Source organism: Talpa occidentalis, unplaced genomic scaffold (genome assembly GCF_014898055.3).
Source record: "Talpa occidentalis isolate TD23 unplaced genomic scaffold, MPIMG_talOcc4v2.1 talOcc4.4, whole genome shotgun sequence".
Lineage (NCBI taxonomy): Eukaryota > Metazoa > Chordata > Mammalia > Eulipotyphla > Talpidae > Talpa > Talpa occidentalis.
This window is the reverse complement of record NW_023604295.1, coordinates 114,375,372-114,393,932: the sequence shown is the minus strand read 5'-3', so window position 1 is coordinate 114,393,932 and position 18,561 is coordinate 114,375,372. Positions and strand designations below refer to the sequence as shown.

General features: G+C 52.9%; 1 protein-coding gene across 1 annotated transcript in view; it reads right to left on the bottom strand.

Annotated features, from left to right (window-relative positions):
• The window catches only part of ADGRA2 (adhesion G protein-coupled receptor A2), a 36,686-nt gene extending 20,748 nt beyond the window's left edge, over positions 1-15,938 (bottom strand). The window contains exons 1-2 of the mRNA XM_037526040.2: positions 15,293-15,938; positions 2,348-2,419 (exon numbers count right to left, since the gene is read on the bottom strand). Coding sequence (XP_037381937.1) covers positions 2,348-2,419; positions 15,293-15,555 — 335 coding nt within the window. The 5' untranslated portion in view covers positions 15,556-15,938. The remainder of the gene's footprint in view (positions 1-2,347; positions 2,420-15,292) is intronic.
• Positions 15,939-18,561: the final 2,623 nt, after the last annotated feature.

Sequence of the window (18,561 nt, the reverse complement as noted above, 5' to 3'; positions counted from 1 at the left end):
CTTTTCACAGATGAGGAAACTGAAGCTCCAAACCTGACGCCCACCCTTGCATCCCTCTAATCTCATCTCTTTTCACTTCCCAGCCACACTGCCCTACTGTTCCTTAAACTCACTAGCACACAGGACCTGAGGGCCTTCCCCCACTGCTTTTTCTGCCCCTCTAGATTCTTCCCTCCCTGGGGTCTCCAAATCAGACACCATGTCATCAAGGCCCTCCTTGACCTGGCTGCCACCCCCCACCCTTGCCTTCTATGCCCTGTTTTTTTATTCTTTGCAGCACATATTGACACCATACACATTTATCTGCTGTTTTCTGGGTCCCCTCAATAGAGGACAAGTTCCTAAGGGTACACATTGGTCTACAAGGTTCACTCCCAATGCCTAGAACAGAGCTTGGCACATAGAAGGGACTCAATCAATACCTCGAGAAGGACTGGCTAGGATGATTCCTAACAGCAGGCGCTCACACTCAGGATTTGGAATTCTCATACTTTCTCATGCTCTGCACTCCTTCCGCATCACCTGACTCAGCAGTTGGTCATGATTCCACGATTATTCTCCTACTTTTCTTCAAGTGCTTCCTGTGCTTTGAATTTGCCTGCTGTAGGACTGCAGGGGGCTGGGGAGAGGAGTCAGATGCTGTATGTTTGCATGGGTGGGAAGGGCAGGGAAAGGGTCCTATTCTGATAAAGTGAAAATTCTGATAGAGTGAAAGGGTAAAGATGGGAACATGTCAGGGGCTCAGCGTGGAGACACTCATGCTAAGAGAGAGCGTGACTGGGCATTGACTGGTCGGGTGGGGCAGGGCTAAGGGCTGGATGCATCTGCGGTTTGTCTTCCTCCAAAGATCCCTGGAAGGAGCTTCTGGTTTCCTGCCACTCAGCCCTCTAAGACCAAGCCTGGGCTGAATGTAGGAACTTGAGCTCCCGAATGCTTAACTTCTTACAGAGATAAAAGGTTTCCCTGTTCGCTGGAACCCAAGGAAACTTCCAAATAGCTACTTGGTGGCAGCCCTTTCTCCTTGTCTGGACCACCCTGTCCGTGAGCTGCAGAGCACATGGTCCAAGGGACCTAGTCACAGAGCTGTGTGCATACCCCATGGTCGACATCCAGAGACACCGGCATGCCAGACCAGACAACGTGTTCTGCCCTCTGCCCCAAACATGGGCTTGGCTCCTTCCCACCCCCACTATCCAGCCAGGCCATCATTTCCCTACTACCTTAGAGGGTTTCTCTTGTTAAATGGGTATGATAGAGACCACCTCATCAGGCTGCTGTCATAGCTAAGGAACTAAATGCCATGCCATGTAGATATTGCATTTCTATCATCCCTGAACTTCCTAGCTGTCACTGACCCCTCCTTTGGACTTTACTGAAACCTCAGCCTGCACTTTTCTAGTATGTATGACATTGTTTGCAGTCGCCACTAGACTGATCGCTTCTGCTTCTTGTTTGTATCCTTCTTCTCACTGATCCAAGCCTTTAGGCAAGATGGCATTCGAAGGGACAAGGCTGGAGACATTGGGAATGCCTAGCAGGGTGGGAGCAGAGAGGGGGCTGGATTGGAGAAGCAGGAATCAGCTTCTGGGGAAGATGGGAGGCCTGGTCTTCCATGGAGGAGATATCACCCAAAGTTGCTCCTGGAGCACATGTCAACTGAATGGGGAATTTAGAGGGGATGATTCAAGTTCCAGAACTTGGCAGGTTAAGTGAATTTCTGGTGACTGAATCAGGAGTTCAGTCTGAAACTTCCGAAGGAGTTTCTTTCAGGCTGGTAGGGCCCTTGCAGTTGTGAGTCAAGGCCAACCTGGGACGCTGCTGGGGATACAATTCTAAACTGGGGCGGTGGGGGTATGGTGGGGGAGTTTGTATATGATTCTTTCCCCATCTTCAGCCCAGGGCTCTGGCCCTTCAGGGAGGCTTTGTTTATTGATTTGTTTTTAGAAGAGAAGGAAAGAGGCTTCAGTCACACTTGTAGCTTCTTTCTGCCCTTTTATACTGGGCCCCCAGCTGAGAGGAGCAGGCGGCCTCTGGCCAGCTAAGGGGCTCAGACCTCACAGTTAATTGCTCATTAAGGAGCGTTAATGAGCTTTCTTAGGCCCCATTCATGCCTGGAGCAGTGAGGTTTCCCTTCTTTCCTCTGCTGTCCTTATGAAGTGCAGGTTTCTCTCTTCCAGACCAGCCCTTCTCTGCTCGGCCCCTTGTGGTCAAGTCTGGGGCAGGTACCCTGGGTGTGACTCTGCGCCGGGCTTAACCAGCAGGTTGTGGGGTCCCTCATCCTCCCTGGAGTGCCCTCTTGCCCATGGCCACCCTCCCCCACCTCCACCCATCTTGCCCCAACACTTACAACTTCTCCAGCAGGGACAGTCCCAAGAAGGACCCATTCCGGAGCCCAGAGATCTTATTGTTGCTCAAGAGCCTGAAGGAACAAAGAACAAATGGGAGAACATGCCGTTAGAAACTGGAAAGTACAGATGGAAGAGGGATCCATTTGCCCCTCAGAGCCATGCGGTGTTCTGTATAAATGTCGCCCCCTGAGGTTGTGCAAGGCAGCGGCACCACCTTCTGCTCCAGATTAGAGGCAGGAGCCAATGAATGGTTTAGGCAGAATTTTGAGCCCCAAGTCAGACTTGTCACCTACCCAGGTCCTGCTGACTTAAGGCTCTGCGTGCTGGTGGGCTGAGCAGGTTGACACTGCAATGTCCCCTTTACACCTTGGAACCTGGGACTGAGCCCATAGTGGCCCCTTCTTGCTCTCCATAGCCCTGTCTTGCTCAAGCCCGCAGCCCAACATCTTGAGGGTAGTTCTGGCAAGAGGGCCTGAACTAGATCGAGGCTCAGCTGGTGGAGCAGAAAGCCTAGCCAGGTCTCAAACACTCCTTCTGTGAGCAGAGGACCTCCGTGGAAGCGACTTTACCCAGCAAAGGCGCCCATCACCCCAAGGTCCTGCCTCCCAAGCCTGTCAGCAGCCTTGACAGAAAACTGATAGAGCTCTGGGCCTGGGGAAATTCAGGCCTCTCTGTCTTTGCTTCTGCCCTCTTGGAGTTCTGTTTATTTATACGTTTGTGTTTAGGGGAGGAGGAAGAGGCCCCAAACTGGCTGAACCCACTCCATCCACCCACTCAGCCTTTCTCTACCAGGAATTCCAGTAGAGGAGGAGGGCGGAGGGAGTGCCAGCCCCAACAGCAGACTCATTCCTTGACTTAATTGTTTATTAAAAACCTTTAATGAGCCTCAGTTGAAACTCTTGCCTATCCTGTGTTGAGGCAAAGGGTTTCCCTTCTTTATTCCTAGTGGTGAACCTGGGAAGGCTTAAGTTGCTGGCCTTAAAAGGATTTTCTCAAGTGCACAGCCTCTGGGCTGGACAGTTAGGGAGAGGAAAGGGCATGGGGACAAGGCAAGAGGGGCTGTCACAGAGATCTGCCCCCAAACTTATTGGCAGTGGGTGGGTGATACACTAAGACGGGTGGTAAGAGGACCCCAGACAACTGACAGTTCAATTACTCCATCTTTAAGGGGCTCATGAAAACAGTGGCCAGGATGGATGCTGGAGAGGAAGGGGGGCTTTCTGAGTTGCTGGGAAGGGGTGGAGAACTCATCTCTCCCAGGGATTGCCCCTTCCCTGGTTTGGGGGGCAGGAGAGGGGAAAGGATGGGGATGTTGATGGGAGTCAGGCATAGGGAGAACTGGGGGATGCAGAGGTTAGAGGCAAGGGCTGGTGTATCACCACACCATCCATGAAGGGGAGGTCTGAGAACATTAGTTGTTTTTTTTTTTTTTAAAGATTTATTTATTTATTTATTTATTTATTTATTTATTTATTTATTTATTTATTTATACAAGCACTGGGTACAGTCAGAAGCGCGGGAGGGTGAGAGAATTCACCAGAGCCAGAGCGGGGAGCAGAGCAGGCAGAAGGACCGAAGTACACTGCTGAGGGGAGCAGCGGGCGGCAGGAGAGGTCTGTGCGCCATGTGGGACCCTCCTCCGGTGGCCGGGGAGCAGCCGGGGATCGAACCGGCGCTGCAGAGGCTGCAGGCAGCTTCGCAACCCAGCGCTCAACCGCTGTGCCACCGGGGAGGCCCTGAGAACATTAGTTTTTAAACTTGAGTATGGAGCTATTAAAAAAGCATGTCCTATGAATGTGAGAGAATTCCAGTTTGAGAACCTCTGACTCCCCCCACTTCTTTCTTTCTTTTTTTTAAATTGAGGTAACTTTGGTTTAGAACACTGTGACTGTGGATGTTTTAGGAGTACAGGTTTACACCTCTATAAGTGTGTGTCATCACGCCACACCCACCACCAAGTACTAATACTCCTCCACCGTCCCCTGAGCCCCCTGTACACTTTTTTCCCTTCTCCTCCACCCCTCTGGTAACCTCAGTTCTGAAATCAGAATCTAGGGGTTTGTTTTTGTTTTGCTTTGGAGAAACCTGCCTTTAGAAATGAAAGTCTTATACTATGAAAGCCCCTTTTAATAAATATTATCTCAAAATTATCTGCAAAAGATAATTTTTAGAGATCATTGAAGAGAGAAAATCAAAAAAAATCTCAAACTCCCAAATCCCTGAGATGAAAACCTGGGACTCTGAGAACCCCGTCTGGATAGGTGTAGAGGTGGTGTTGGGGAGTACCCCACATTATCCAGACTCTGTGACTTTAACCCTTTAATGCCTTATATATATCCAAAGCTTTCACATATCCCAAAAGAAACACAATGCAAGTCACACATATATAATTTAAAATATTCTACCTAATAGTGTTTACCATGAGGGAAGGGATGGAGGGTAGATAGCTTAGGGCCAACTGTACATTGAAAGATGGAAGCTAGACTTTTGGTGGCCATCATAACCTAGTCTATACAGTTATTTATTTAAAATGTTATAATCTGAAACCTATATATAACATTATACACCAGTGTTACTTGAATAAAATTTTTTAAATATATAAAATGTTCTAATAACCAGATTAAATTCTCTTAAATCAAATTAATTCTCATATATTTTATTTAACCCAATGTATCCAAAATGTTATCACTTTAACATGTAATCAACATACAAAGTTGGGCCACCGTGGTGGCACAAGGGTTAAGACACAACCTATGAAGCTATCCGCAGCCACTGAAGCACGAGTTCGATCCCCAGCCAGGGAGCTACCCACATGGCGCAGCAGACCTCTCCTGACTCGCCTGCTGCTCCCCTCAGCAGTGTATTTCAGTTAGTCTGCCTGTTCTGCTCACCACTCTGTCTCTGGTGAATCCTCTCACCTTCCCACACCTCTGGCCTGTACCTCAGTTCTTGTGTGCATAAATAAATAAATCTTTAAAAAAAACATATTAAGTTATTAATGAGATATTGAGATAGTTCCCTCCCCAAGTCTTTGTTTTTTGGGGGAGGTACTAAGTCTTCATACCAAAGACTTTGAATCTGGTATGTGAGTGTTATATTCTTCCAGCACCTCTCAGTTCAGAGTAGCCACACTGTAAGTACTCAGGAGTCACTCAGAACTCATGGCTTTAACACTTATCTAGTCTCCTTGTTGTCAGCAACTCCCCAGGAGGAATTTTGGGCTGATTGAAAAATACTGAAGCAACTGGGGTAGTGTGTATGCATGTTTGTGTGTGTGTGTGTGTGTGTGTGGTGGGGTTGGGGGTGTTCATGCACTATGGAACCAGCCAGCCCCTAAGGCAGGTAAGGACAAGCCTCTGGCCCAGAACAACTTAACTCTTGGTGTCTCACCCCTCACTACCTTGAATCTGGAACCCCTGCAGGCCAGCCCCACCTTCTCTGGGAGCCTCTTGTGCTGAATCTTAGAGGGCAGAGTTGGGACAGTGTCAACTGCAGTATGCTTCCAGCTTGGCTAGCCCTGTGCAAACTCCAGCCCTGAAAATCTTGAAATGAATTTTTCTTGTTGCAGACAGCATGTCTCTAACTCCCCTGCCCACCCCCCTCAACCCACTCACAACAGCAGGGACACTAAGCAAACAACTTTTCATTCTCTCTACCAGTGGGGCCCCTTCTTGCTGTGTTTCCAGTTCTTTTTTTGTTTGTGTGTGTGTGTTTCCAGTTCTTGGACAGACTTCAGGTGAATATCTCTATGATGCAAGCTCCCAAACACCTAGAAGTGGATCTTTTGGCCTTAATAGCCTAGATAGGACTGAGGAGATTTGCTTTAGACCTGGATTAGCCAGAGAATGGCCTCCATTGTTCTTGGTGCCCTTTGTAAGTCTGGTCTGGAGGGCAGTGATTTGGGTCAGAAAGTGCTTGTTTCTGGCCTTGTAATGGGCAGGTAGGAAGCTGGTAGTTACAGGACTTCTAGTGGGGTAGATGAAAACACACAGTCTCATCCAATGGTAAGAAAAATGTTCCCACCGCACTAGGCTCTCCTGGGAGGAAAATGGGCAGGGAGGCCCCAACAGTCAAGCAGGGAAGGAGGGAACCTTGGCCCCACGCTTCTATCCAGCCCCAGGACACAGAGCCAGACTTAGCCCTCTTTAAACCCAGACAGACACTTCCTCAGCCTCCACCAAACTCTCGCCCTGCAACTACATAGGGAGCCAGCCAGGTGGGTTCTGTCCCAGCCACACTAACTATCCCAATGGCCTCTGGTTCACCCAGCCCAGCATCTTCAGCATCCTTGTTTCCCACATTCCTCTCCTTCCTATCGCCCCAAAATCAAATTTTCACAGGAAGGGGGAGCAGTCCCTGGAGTCCCCTGTTCTCTACTCCAGCATCTGAAATCTGGCCAAGGGAGAGGGGGCATACTGAGTCCATTCCAGAACTCTCTCTAGCTAGGGTCCTATTTTAGGGAGGAGAAGCCAGCAGAGTTACCACTAAGAAGGCTGGAAGCCAAGGGAGCGAGTGGCTGGCGTCTATGGAGAAGCCCTGTGGCCTCTGGGCAGCCACAGGAACTTACCAGATCCCAGCCCAACATCAAAGATGACCCCGTAGGGGTCATATGGACACCATTCCATGGGCACAGGACCAGCACTTGCAGGACCAAATAGTCCTCACATATGGAGGAACAGTCATGCATGTCAGCTCCCACAGATGGAAGGACTTTATGTCCCTGGGATCCAAGTGGTCTCTCCAGGGAGTATAAGCCTAGAATTAAGACCATCACCTGGGACCTCTGTGCCTAGAAGGATCTGTCTCCAACACCTTGGCAGTATCTTAGGAGAAGATAGGCCAGGTCTGCTTGCTGATACCAAAAATGTTTCAGGCCCATAATCCATTGGAACCATCAAGGTACAGCTGGACTTGCAGCCTGTCCTGCAGGCACAGGGCCCAAGGCCTTTGCGTACTCACAGGGCCCACAAACTCTCTGATACCTACAAATTATCATTGCCTCAAATATAAAAAGTACAAGTTGAAATTAATAAATGCTTAAATAAATATCAAATGCCATCCTATGTCAATCAGCAACCATATTATGTTTCATGAAGGACATGGGTGATATGGTTTGGTTGATGAGATCTCCAAAAGTGAGGTGCCCTCTGGACCACAGGCCCTGCTTTGACACATTCCTCTTGCCTTTCATGTCCTGTTAGCCTGGTTACTGGGGACATAAATGTTGGAGGGGATAAGCAAGGTTGCTGGCCCACTCTTGTACTGCACTGTGATCCCTTCCCCTGTCTGGAAGCTTGTCCAATCAGCTCTGAACACTTATTGGTAAAAAGAAGAAGATTCATGTAGACCTTCCTGCTCTCCTCCACCCTCCCAGGCTTTGGAGGGCAATGTCCTAAGACCTCTGAGGTGGACTGTCCAGGCAAGGCTGAGACCAAGGCCAAGAGAGAAAATCATCTCACAGAGGTTCTTACACGTGGTATTCTTTTCTTCTTTTCTCTAACTTCTCTACAAGGGCACCCTGTCTTGGTGGTGAATAGGCAGAACCAGAAATTAGGACCTTGAGGGAGTTTACAGCTTTGGGACTGAATCTGGAGGCAAAAGCCCAAGAAAAGGAGATACAGATGTTTGTGGTGAGTCGTTAGTATTCTAATGGGGGCTTTGGTCCCCCAGCACCCCACTTGAGCACATGGAATTAGAGTCTGCTGTGACCAGGCACACCTGGGAATTCATTCATTCATTCCTCAAACCTATACCAAACACTTCTCGTGTTCTCAGACCTGTGTAACACTCCATTTGTAACAGCATAAATGAAATATGCTGTCTTTATAAACTTCCAAGGAGGTAGAGGGGATGTGTTAATACAATATTAATATATCTGAGAAAGCTAGAAAGTCACTCCCAACACACCTTAAAACACTTCCTTCACTACTGCCAAGCCCAGCTTTTGGATGAAGAAAGTAAGTTTCTTTGAAAAAAAACCTGGGGACTTCCTGGTGGTGCAAGGGTTATAAGCACAGCACTGTGAAGCTATCCGCAGCCTCTGCAACACAAGTTCGATCCCCGGCCAGGGAGCTACCCATGTGGCACAGCATACATCTCCTGTCTGGCCTGCTGCTCCCTTCAGCAGTGTATTTCAGTAGATCTACCTGTTCTGTTCCCTACTCTGTCTCTGGTGAATCCTCTCACCCCCTGCACTTCCAGTCTGTAACCCAGTTCTTGTATGCATAAATAACACTTAAAAAAAAAAAAAAAAAAGGAACCTGAAAGGATCAACATGCTGCCAGTCTTTTACACCTAAGTATAAATTAGATTTTAAATTTTTCCACCCTAGAAGCTGTCCCTGGGAGTCCTGGGCCCTAAGCTGGCCCTGCTTTGTGAACCATAACCTGGTGAGATGTAAGGCCCCTGAGGGCAGAGCTGACATTTCTGACCTTCTGGCATTGGTCTAGGACCCAGCAGGCGCTGGCTGAATGAATGGATGTGTATCTGAAGGGGCACAGCTCCCAGGAAGATGGGATCAATAGTGGAAGGAGTCCATGACAAGCTGATTCTCCTGAGTCATGGGCAATTTGCCTTTACATCTACTGTTCCCACACTAAATCCCAACTCCAGTGAGTCTTGGCAGAGTTCACTCCTAATACCTTGCAGAGGCCTCTGTCCCTGTCTAGGCTAACCTGGCTCTAGGGTATAGCCATCTCGGGACACTTTTCTCCCTAGGGTCACACGTGCTGAAGCTGGTCATCGTGCAGGAGAGGAAAGAGAATAAAGTTTAGAGACCAGGGGTCTCACATTTCCTGGGTCAGTCTGATTCCAAACACAGTGATTTTGTACCACCCGCCCCAGTAGTCTATCATTGGTGGGGGCACCCCTTTTCCTTTTGGCTTATGTATCCACGTGGAGGAAGTGGATGAGTGCCTCTGCCCTGCTCAGTCCCAGGGGATGATGTCTCTGACTGGTCAGTGTGGGAAGAGGCTGACCGGGAGAGGGGCCCTGGGTCTGACTGGGAGCTATTTGACCTTGGGCAGGTCAGCCCCTCTCTGGGGGTTTCCTTCTCAGTAGAAGAAGGGTCTGGACTGAGACTCCTAGACCTTATATTTGATGGCCTTTCCCATCCTGGATACTGAGTCTCTGGGAGCCTGAAGTCTAGATTTTCTGCCTGAACACAAAGTTCCCAGCCACAAAGAGGCCTGGAGGCAGTGGGGGTTGGGGATACAGAGGGAGGTAGCGGCTCACTCTTCCCTTCTCTTTCCAGCTGGGAGATGTCTGGTCCCTCAAGTTCAGGCTGAAACTCCCTCCTCAGGCCCCTCTCTCCACCCTGTTCCCTGCTCTTCTGTGACAGATTGGTTCCCCTGGCCCTCACCTGGCCCCATCCATCTTGTACACCCTCCTGCTCCCCCATCCTGCCTCTCTGCTCCCAGGGCTGGGAAAGCTTGGTCCTGGGAGGCTGCCCGAGTTTGCTACACTCCAATCTCTCGGCTCCCCCACCCCCATCACCCGGTCCTAAAAGCAAAGGAATGTTCTGGAGTTTGGAAAGGATGGGGGCCCCCCTGAGGAGAAAGGAAGGGGAGGAGGCAGCTTCGTCCTGTCAGTGTCTAAGCTGTAAATAGAACAGAGCGGCTGGGCTGGGGGAATGAAAATAAACAGCCCCTCTGAGCAGCCCCTTCCTAGCAGTTACCGGATTTTCCTTCTGGTTCCTGGGCCCAGGACATTTCTAGCTCCTCTCCTCTGACTCTGAGACTGAAGGCATGAAACGGTCTCTTCCTCAGTGTGCCAGGGGAGCAAGGGGTACTGGGCCACTCTGTGCGGCACTGGGGGACTCACCTCCCCTCACTGGGCTTTGGTGAGAGCCCACAGATTGGAAAGATAGATCAACTTAGAGCGGCTGGAACTTTTTCTCCCTCAGGAAAGCCTTCTTTTTTTTTTTTTTTTTTTTTTTAATTTTATAGAGGCATATTTATTTATTTATTTAATTGTTTGTTTGTTTTGTTTATACATGCACTGGGTACAGTCAGAAGCGCGGGAGGGTGAGAGAATTCACCAGAGCCAGAGGGGGGAGCAGAGCAGGCAGAAGGACCGAAGTGCACTGCTGAGGGGAGCAGCGGGCGGCAGGAGAGGTCTGCGCGCCATGTGGGACCCTCCTCCGGTGGCTGGGGAGCAGCCGGGGATCGAACCGGAGCCGCAGAGGCTGCGGGCAGGTTCGCAACCCAGCGTTCAACCGCTGCGCCACCGGGGAGGCCCAGGAAAGCCTTCTTATTACAATGATTCCCATGTGGCATAACCTTAGAAACACTCTCTCCCTTTTACAAACACGACCCCAAATTTAAGGGTCAATTTATGGTTAGGTTCAAATTACACTGGTTTGCCTGTGCCTTTAGGAGAAATTCTCAGACTTACCCCCAGGACTAAGGATTGCCCACCACCACAGAAGGGAGACCCATAGTAGCCAGCAGGAAGGCACTTGGGCATGGGCACGCTGCTGTATAATTCTGGCCAAATAAGCCATTCTGGGTCCTGGCTCATCTAGGGGTTGAATGATAATGTGTTGCCTTTGGAGAACCAAGGCCTCCCCAGTCTTTTTGGAGCAATGAGGACTCAGCCCAGAGGGCTCTGATCTCTGCCCAACGGTCTCCTTGAGACCTTGGACCCTGACAACCTGCACAGGAGGGAGCCAGGGACTTCCAGGACTGCCCTCAGCTCCTGTAGTAGGTAGAGGGAAAGAGTCAGGGAGAGACTTGACTTTTTTCTTAGCCTCTCACTTCAGTCCATGAGTTTGGGGCCCAGGAGTGCATCTGGGGGGTCCTGCAGCTGAGAAATTGCAACATCACATTGCCACTGGGAAGGCAAATGTTGGGGTCTCCTGGCTCCCTCTCACCTCTGTCTGCTGCCTCTCTTTTCTTTCCTTCTTTCTGGAGCTCTCTCCCTCCCCCCCTCCTCTCCCTCACAAAAGCTCTCTGTACACAGCCACTTCCTCTGGCTGCTGTCTCTGAGCCCAGACCTTATGAGAACCATATGGGGGAAAGAGGGTGGAAGCAAAGGGGGTGGGGAGGCAGGCGTGGGCTGCCCCTCCCACCAGCATCTTTCCACTCCCCTCAGGCTACGTGAATGGCAGTTGGCACACTTTGCCCCAAATTCCCTTAACTGGATCCTGGTGGCTGGCGTGAGGGGTACTGAAGGGAGGGCCCAGTCCAGAGCTGGAGGCCCGAGGGAGGGAGGTCTGTGCTCCAGAATGCCTTCTCTGAGACCGTGCACTGCAGAGGGCTACGACAGGGCCTCTCCAACCCTTCCCTCCCCTGATGGCCACCTGAAGCCCACCAAACTCCCAGCAAAAGAACACAACCAGTGCCAAGCACATTTGGGGCACAAACACCCCTTCGTCCCCATATGGGCAGCCTGCATGGTAGGCGCCCCACCCCCCACAGTCCCCACTCCCCACCCCCCACTGAAATGGGAAGCTGAGTGGATAGACAAGGGTCTGTGGGCTCTGGGAGAATCAGAGTGACCCTTCTGTGCCTGCCCTGACCTACCCAGCCTAGGAATGCTCTCAGGTCAAAAGGACCTTGGTATTGCTGGGGAGAAACAGGTTTGTTTTTTTTTAAGTAGCATTTTCATCCATAGGGTCCCAAGTCCAGTCAGGTGAACAGCAAGTCCCTTACCTGAGGAGAAAGCTACAAAACTCAACCAGCTAGCCCTGACACTGGCGTCAGTAGTGAGACGTCAGCCCTCTCTCCTCTGGGCCTCACTTTGCTCAGCTGCAAAATGTAAGGGATGGACTGGCTAATCTCTAGGGTCCTTTTCAGTGCAGACGTTCTAGGAATTTATAACATGGGTTGATAGCCTCTGAGGGGCTGCTCAGCTGTCCGGGGAGATCTTCATAGGAGGAGGATCCTTCTGGAGTTATCTATTATTAGACCTTCCCTGGAATTCCTTATTATTCCCCCCACTGCCACTTGAACTCCCAGAGCTGAGAAAGAGGGGCCTCATCACCTGGTGTGGGGGAGTAGGGTAGGTGTTCACAGTGATGGGGGTCTCCCTCCCACGGCCAGGATCTCTGTAAGATGCCGCCAGCTTTGGGAATTTTCCCTTAGGGAAGGCCCTGGAAGCCTCCTGCTCTGGTCAGAAGCACTGGTACCCACAGTTGCCCTCTGGACCAGGCCGCAAGACTGAGAGTGTGGGTGGGACAGAGGGATCAGGAAGGAAGCTGAGAGTTCTGCTTTCCTGAAAACCTGTGAATGAAAATCCATTAAAGGGGGGGTGGGTGTGGGGGGAAGAAAAAGTAAAGGGTGGGGAGAGTTAGTCTATAAAAACAGAAGGCAGAAGTTGAGATAATAAGGGGGAGGTAGAAGGGTTCTTAGAGAGATAAACAGGATTGTTCACAGCATTGCCTCTGAACTGCTTGGAGGCACCTTGCAGAAAGGCATCTATCTCATCTAGAGCTTTCTTTGGCTGAATAATCCCAGCACTAGTGTCTGCTAGGCTTCCCAAGCTGGACTCCCAAGTCCCCTGAGGCACTGAGTGGTATGTGAAGGGTGCTGGAACCTAGTGGCCCTTGCTGGAGAGAAGAAAAGAGAGAGGAGAGAGAGGTTAAAGCCACAATGTAAAAACTATTGTTTCAAGTCCTGTTTGCACCAGGTGGCAGGTTAGATGAGAGGGGAAATTTGTGTGCACAAAGTACTGAGGAGATCAAGGAGGCAGTGGGAGGGCATGGAGGTTTGCCTGAACTTAGCCTCTTGCTGGGCAGCCAGGATGAAGCTGTAGTCTTTTCCCAAACCTTTTCTTCCCTCAAAATGCATGCTGGGGTTGGGATAGGGGGCCTAGACCCTGAGAAAGAGTCATTGCACATCTTCTCCTGAAGAATTTGGGCTCTTTTCCCTTCAGAAGCCTGCTTAGGGGGTGGTGTGAGGGGTGGCAGCAGTCAGGATCAGTATTATGTGAGTGGGAGACCTAAGAAATACGTGGGTGGCTGGGATTCAGTCACACTCCAGGCTGATGGGCCAGCGAGTTCTCAGGGTTTCTGTAGCCCACCCAGCCTGTTGTCCCTGAGGGGGGAGGGGGCCGGTATCCAGTCAAGTTCAGGAGGCCCTTCCTTGGAAGGAATCTTAAACCAGCTAGGTCAGTGGCCTGAGACATAAGGGGTCCCTTCTTCTGGCTACAGCCAGCAGTCACGTTTGCCACCACCCTCTCACAATGTATTCTCACCAAGGGTTGGCCCTCTCTTCCTTGGAGTGGCGTCGATGGGAATTAGCCATGGCTGGAAAGCATTAGTTGCCAAATCAGTCTAAGATGTTCTGCAAAACCACCTTTTAATGCCCCCCCCCCTTCAGTATGTTAGGACTCCCTAATCCTGACAAACAGATACACAGAGAGACAGTGTCCCACACATGCTTGAGAGAGCAGCCACAGGATCAAGTATACACACATTCCCCTTCTGGACTTATCTCGGCCCAGCTGGGACTCACACACCAGCCCAACTATTCCACACAGCAAGCATTTTTCTCTTCCAAAACTGAGTGGGCTGGGGAATGCCCAGGCCTGTCTGGACCCTTCAACACCAGTGGATACTCAGAGGGACCTGGAATGAGCAGCCACAGCTGCCTTCCCGGGCCATGGCCATATGCCTGAGCTGCTGGGAGGAGGAAGGTAGCAGACACAGCGCCTCCACAACCCCCATCCCCCCCAAGCTAGGGAACATGCAGGGGCCAGGAGGCCAACGTCAGAGACTGACCAGTGTGTCCTGTCAGGAAGCGGGCAGCCTCTGAACCCACCCAACCAGAGGAGTTACTGTATTGTTCTGGACACAATCAGACGACTGCAAGCCAGCTCCCACTCCCGGCTAGCGGTGGTGGGGAAACAGTCGCCACTAGGTCAGGAGAACAGTGAAGGGGAAGCAGCTAGTAGGCTGCATCCAGGACAGGACAGGACAGGAAGGGGGCGCCGCTAGGGCCCGACCCTCAAGCCCACGATGTGTTTAGAAGCCCGAGCACGTGGTCAGTGCGGGAAGTCGCGGCAGTGGGGAGGGGTAGCTAATTCTCCAGAGGCTGCAGGGATTTCAGACCCCCAACAAGGAGGGTTGTGGCAGCCAAATCAGGGCTTAATAAGGCCCTGGAGGACAAGGGGCATTAGAGGAGGGAAGGAGGCTGGGGAGAGGGGGTGGCTGGCGACTTCCCTCAGCCAGGTTTCTTTCCTGGCAATCTTTGCGCCAACAAGTCAATCGAGAAAAGTCAAAGCTCAAGCTATATACCGGGCAGGAAAGGAGAGGACGGGGTGCAGGAGCCAGCACAGAGCTCATTGCACGGATGCGCGCGACGGGAGGGGGCTCAAGAGAAAGTGGGATGTCAGGGTCTTCTTCCGACTAAAAGCCGCAGCACCCCAACGACAGACTTTTCCGAGCCCACGCGCCAGCCTGCCCGAAGAAGACAGACTGGAAGCGGGAATGGCAGGCTTGGGGGGGAGCTACAGCTCCCCCCACTGGAGGAGACAGGCCCGCCGGGTGAATTCGGAGACTCCCAGTTCCGGGGGTCCGCGACGCGCCCCCGGTGTTAACTACCACAGCCGCTCACTGGGCCGCGAGGGTCGATCCTTCCTGAGCCTTGCCCCATCCCACCCACCTCAAGTCCCCGAGTTCCGCAACACCACCAGCCCAGCCTGGAAATTCAAGGAGCGTGGGCATCACGCCAGCGCTCACTCCACTTCACCTGTGCAGGTGAGTGGGTGCCCGCGGTGCTCCTCTCTGGGGTGCACCGACCCCCCTAAAGCACCTTCCTCCCTACCCACTCCTGATCTTCCCCCTACCTCTCAAAGTCCTCTTCTCGGCGCCTGGACTCCGAACTGTCCTGGAGACTGCGCTGGGGATATCGGCTCTTCCCCCTCTTCCCGCCCCTCCCGTCTGGTCTCCATTAGCTCCCCCAGTCTGGGCTCGGGTCGGGCGGGCAGCGTGGGGTACTCACAGGGTGACGGTGCCGTTAGGCAGTAGGCCGGGCTCGGGAGGCTCCGGGAGGTCCCCGCCGCCGCACACCACCCTCCTGCGCGCTGGGTTGGGGGCGCCGCCACTGAGTCCCTTGGGCCGCTCCCCCGAGCACTTGCAACTGCGGATGGGGACGGGGCAGCCGGGAGCGCCCTGAGTGTCGCTCAACAGGAGCAGTAGCCACGGCAGCAGCGACAGCAGCAGACGCACGGGCGCCCCCAGCATCCTGCGTCCCCCGGCGCCCATCAGCCCATCGCCCCGCGGGGACAGACAGCGCTGCAGCCCGTCTGAGTGCGGGTCCGAGGGACCTGAGCGCGCGGGAGGCGAGCTCAGTAGGGGCCCGGGGCGCCCAAGGGCGGGCTGGGGGGCCCTGGGCGCAGGCAAACCCCGGGGTCCCCGCCGCCGCGCCCGGGGGGCATGTCCGGCGAGCGCCCCGGCGGGGAGGACGCGGGCGCGGCTGTCAGCGCCGCACAGGCGGCCCCCGGCGGCGCGGTCCGAGCCTCTGCGCGCTGCCCCGGGGCTGGGGGAGGCCGGGCCTCTGCGCGTCTCCTGCTCGCTGAGCGCCCGGCTGGGACCTAGCGGATCGCGCCGGGCTCCTGCTGCCGCCGCCGCTGCTCCGTGCCATGGATGGAGGCTGCTCGGCGCCGCGACGCTCCCGCCGCCGCCAGCCCCCGCCCGCCCTCCAGAGAGGGCGCCCTCCCCTCGCCGGCGCGTCCGTCCGCGAGGCCCTAGCGCCTCCCGATGCGCAGCCAGGCCGCTGCCCTTCCCGGGCCGGAGCGGGCCAGCGGGCTTGAGGCCCTGCCTGTCAGCGGCAAGAGTCCTGAGGCTAGACTCCCTCGCTCTTCCGCTCCTCTCCCCCGAGCCAGGCTTGTCGTCTACGAAGTCCTTCTTAGACCTCAAAGCCAACCACCGCCATCACTTTCCACAAAGCCCCCCCCTCCCCACCCCGCTGGTCCTCCAGCCTGCACCCCCTGCCTCGGGGGCTTTCATTTACCTGCGACCTTGGCCAGATGTGTCTAGAGCTACAGGCTTCAGACTGAACTTCACGGCTCTAGGGTTGCTGGGACCCGGCTCTCTTGGCGCCTGACATGCTGGGCCTGTCTGGTATTGGCTGTCACTCCCACAGCCAGCCTGGGTTCTCAAGGTCTGACTGAGGCCATTGCAGGACACAAGCCAAAGACTAAAGATTGGCAGCCCCTCCTCTGGGCCCCCGTGACCTCGCCCAGCGGGGTTGCATGTCTTGAACCAGGGAGGGGTCAAAGGCCAAGGCAGACTGATCAGATCTGGTGGACTTCTTACCTTTTCCACCTCCCAAATGTGTTTATGTGTTTGGGGGGCCGCTGGGAATGAGGGAAATTGGGAATGGGTCTGTGCTACTCCGAGTATTCTCTGGGGTAAAAATGGAGCCCTTCCTGACCCGAGTTGATGGATGTAAGTTGTGGCATGAAAGTGAGTTAGAGAGGGAGCACCAGGAGTTCTATGGGTGGTTTGGGCAGAGTCTGACCTTGACTGCCAGCGAGGGGGATAAAAGTTGCCTGTGAGTCTTAGATGGACTCTAATGCAAGCTAGGAACAGGGCTGTGGATGGAGGGAAGAGAAAAAGATGACTCTGGGTGTCTGCCTCCTCATTTTTCCCCACAAGTAACTTTTTTTGGGTCACTTCCTAGAGTCTTTGTTGCAAAGAGACAGGCTGTTCCAGTTAGGAGACCCTGTTCCCCCTACCTCAGTGTGCTACCAAAATGGGGCCTGGACCTCCCTGGTAGCGCAGTGGTTGAGCGCTGGGTTGCGAAGCTGCCCGCAGCCTCTGCAGCTCTGGTTCGATCCCTGGCCTCTGACGAGAGTCCCACATGGCGCGCAAACCTCTCCTGCTGCGCCCGCTTCTCCCCTCAGCAGTGTATTTCGTCAGTCTGCCTGTTCTGCTCCCCGCTCTGGCTCTGGTGAATTCTCTCACCCTCCCGCACTTCTGACTGTACCCAGTGCATGTATAAATAAATAAATAAATCTTTAAAAAACAAAACAAAACAAAAAAATGGGGGCTAAGGTGACCATCCTCTTTTTCTGTGCTCCCAGCCCTGCTGGTGTGTGTGGCACCGTTTCCAGCACCATGACCTTTAAGCAGCTTCACTTTCTTGCCCGTTGGCCGCAGACTCTGGGCCCAGACACTGGCCTCTTCACTTTCTCTCCCTGGCTCCACAAGTCTCTCCCATTTGCAGGCTCTGGTTCCTTCAACTTCCAAAGATAAATAAATAATGATTGCAAATGGAGGAAGAGAGAAGGGGATTGGACTCCCCCAGCAGGAGCCCTCTGCAGGCTGGCGCGAGCTGAGATTGCATTCCTCAGGAAGGGTCGGGGGGTGGGAGCTTACCCTCCGATTCCTTTTTAAGTGCTTTTTTTCTTTGAGCTACTCAAAAGATTTCCCCAAAGGAAGCTTCCTGGTTATCTTTCCTCAGAGGTACAGGACAGAGTGAGCCAGTAGCCTACATAAAAATCTTTTTGTTTTTAGGTTTGCTGGAGCTAGCCAAGATGACTCAAACTTAGTTACCAACCTCAGGAAATCTGGCTAGGGAGCTGGACCAATGAAATACACCCTGATAGTGTGTGATAAGCTTTTCAATGGAGTAGGGATAAGCAGCCATGAAAATAGACGCAAGGCTTGAATTAATCCTGACTGAAGTGAGGCAGAGGGAGCTCAACCAAAGTTTTAGCCCAGTCCAGGGAGTAAGTGCAACCCACCTGACTTCGACTAAACCATAATTATTCCCTTCAAGTTCTCTTATTTGTGGTGCCTCTAGAGAGGAGAAAAAATCTGCCACTCCAAACCATGTCTTTGGCAAGAAGTTTATTTCTTGTGAGAGGTTCTGAAGGTGGGTGGAAGTTGCTTTTGATGTTTATACTGCACTTCTCTCTGGAAGACCTAATCCCCTTATCTCTTCTCCTCTCTGGGGAAGGCAGAAGTACCTTTGCCCCCTTCCTCCCCAAATGCACACACAAATGCCCTGATTTCTTCATTCTTGCCCCACGCTCCCTTGTCCTAGCTGGGCTATTTAAAATGGCATGTAGGGCCTCCCCGGTGGCGCAGCGGTTGAGCGCTGGGTTGCGAAGCTGCCCGCAGCCTCCGCGGCGCCGGTTCGATCCCCGGCTGCTCCCAGGCCACCGGAGGAGGGTTCCACATGGCGCGCAGACCTCTCCTGCCGCCCGCTGCTCCCCTCAGCAGTGTACTTCGGTCCTTCTGCCTGCTCTGCTCCCTGCTCTG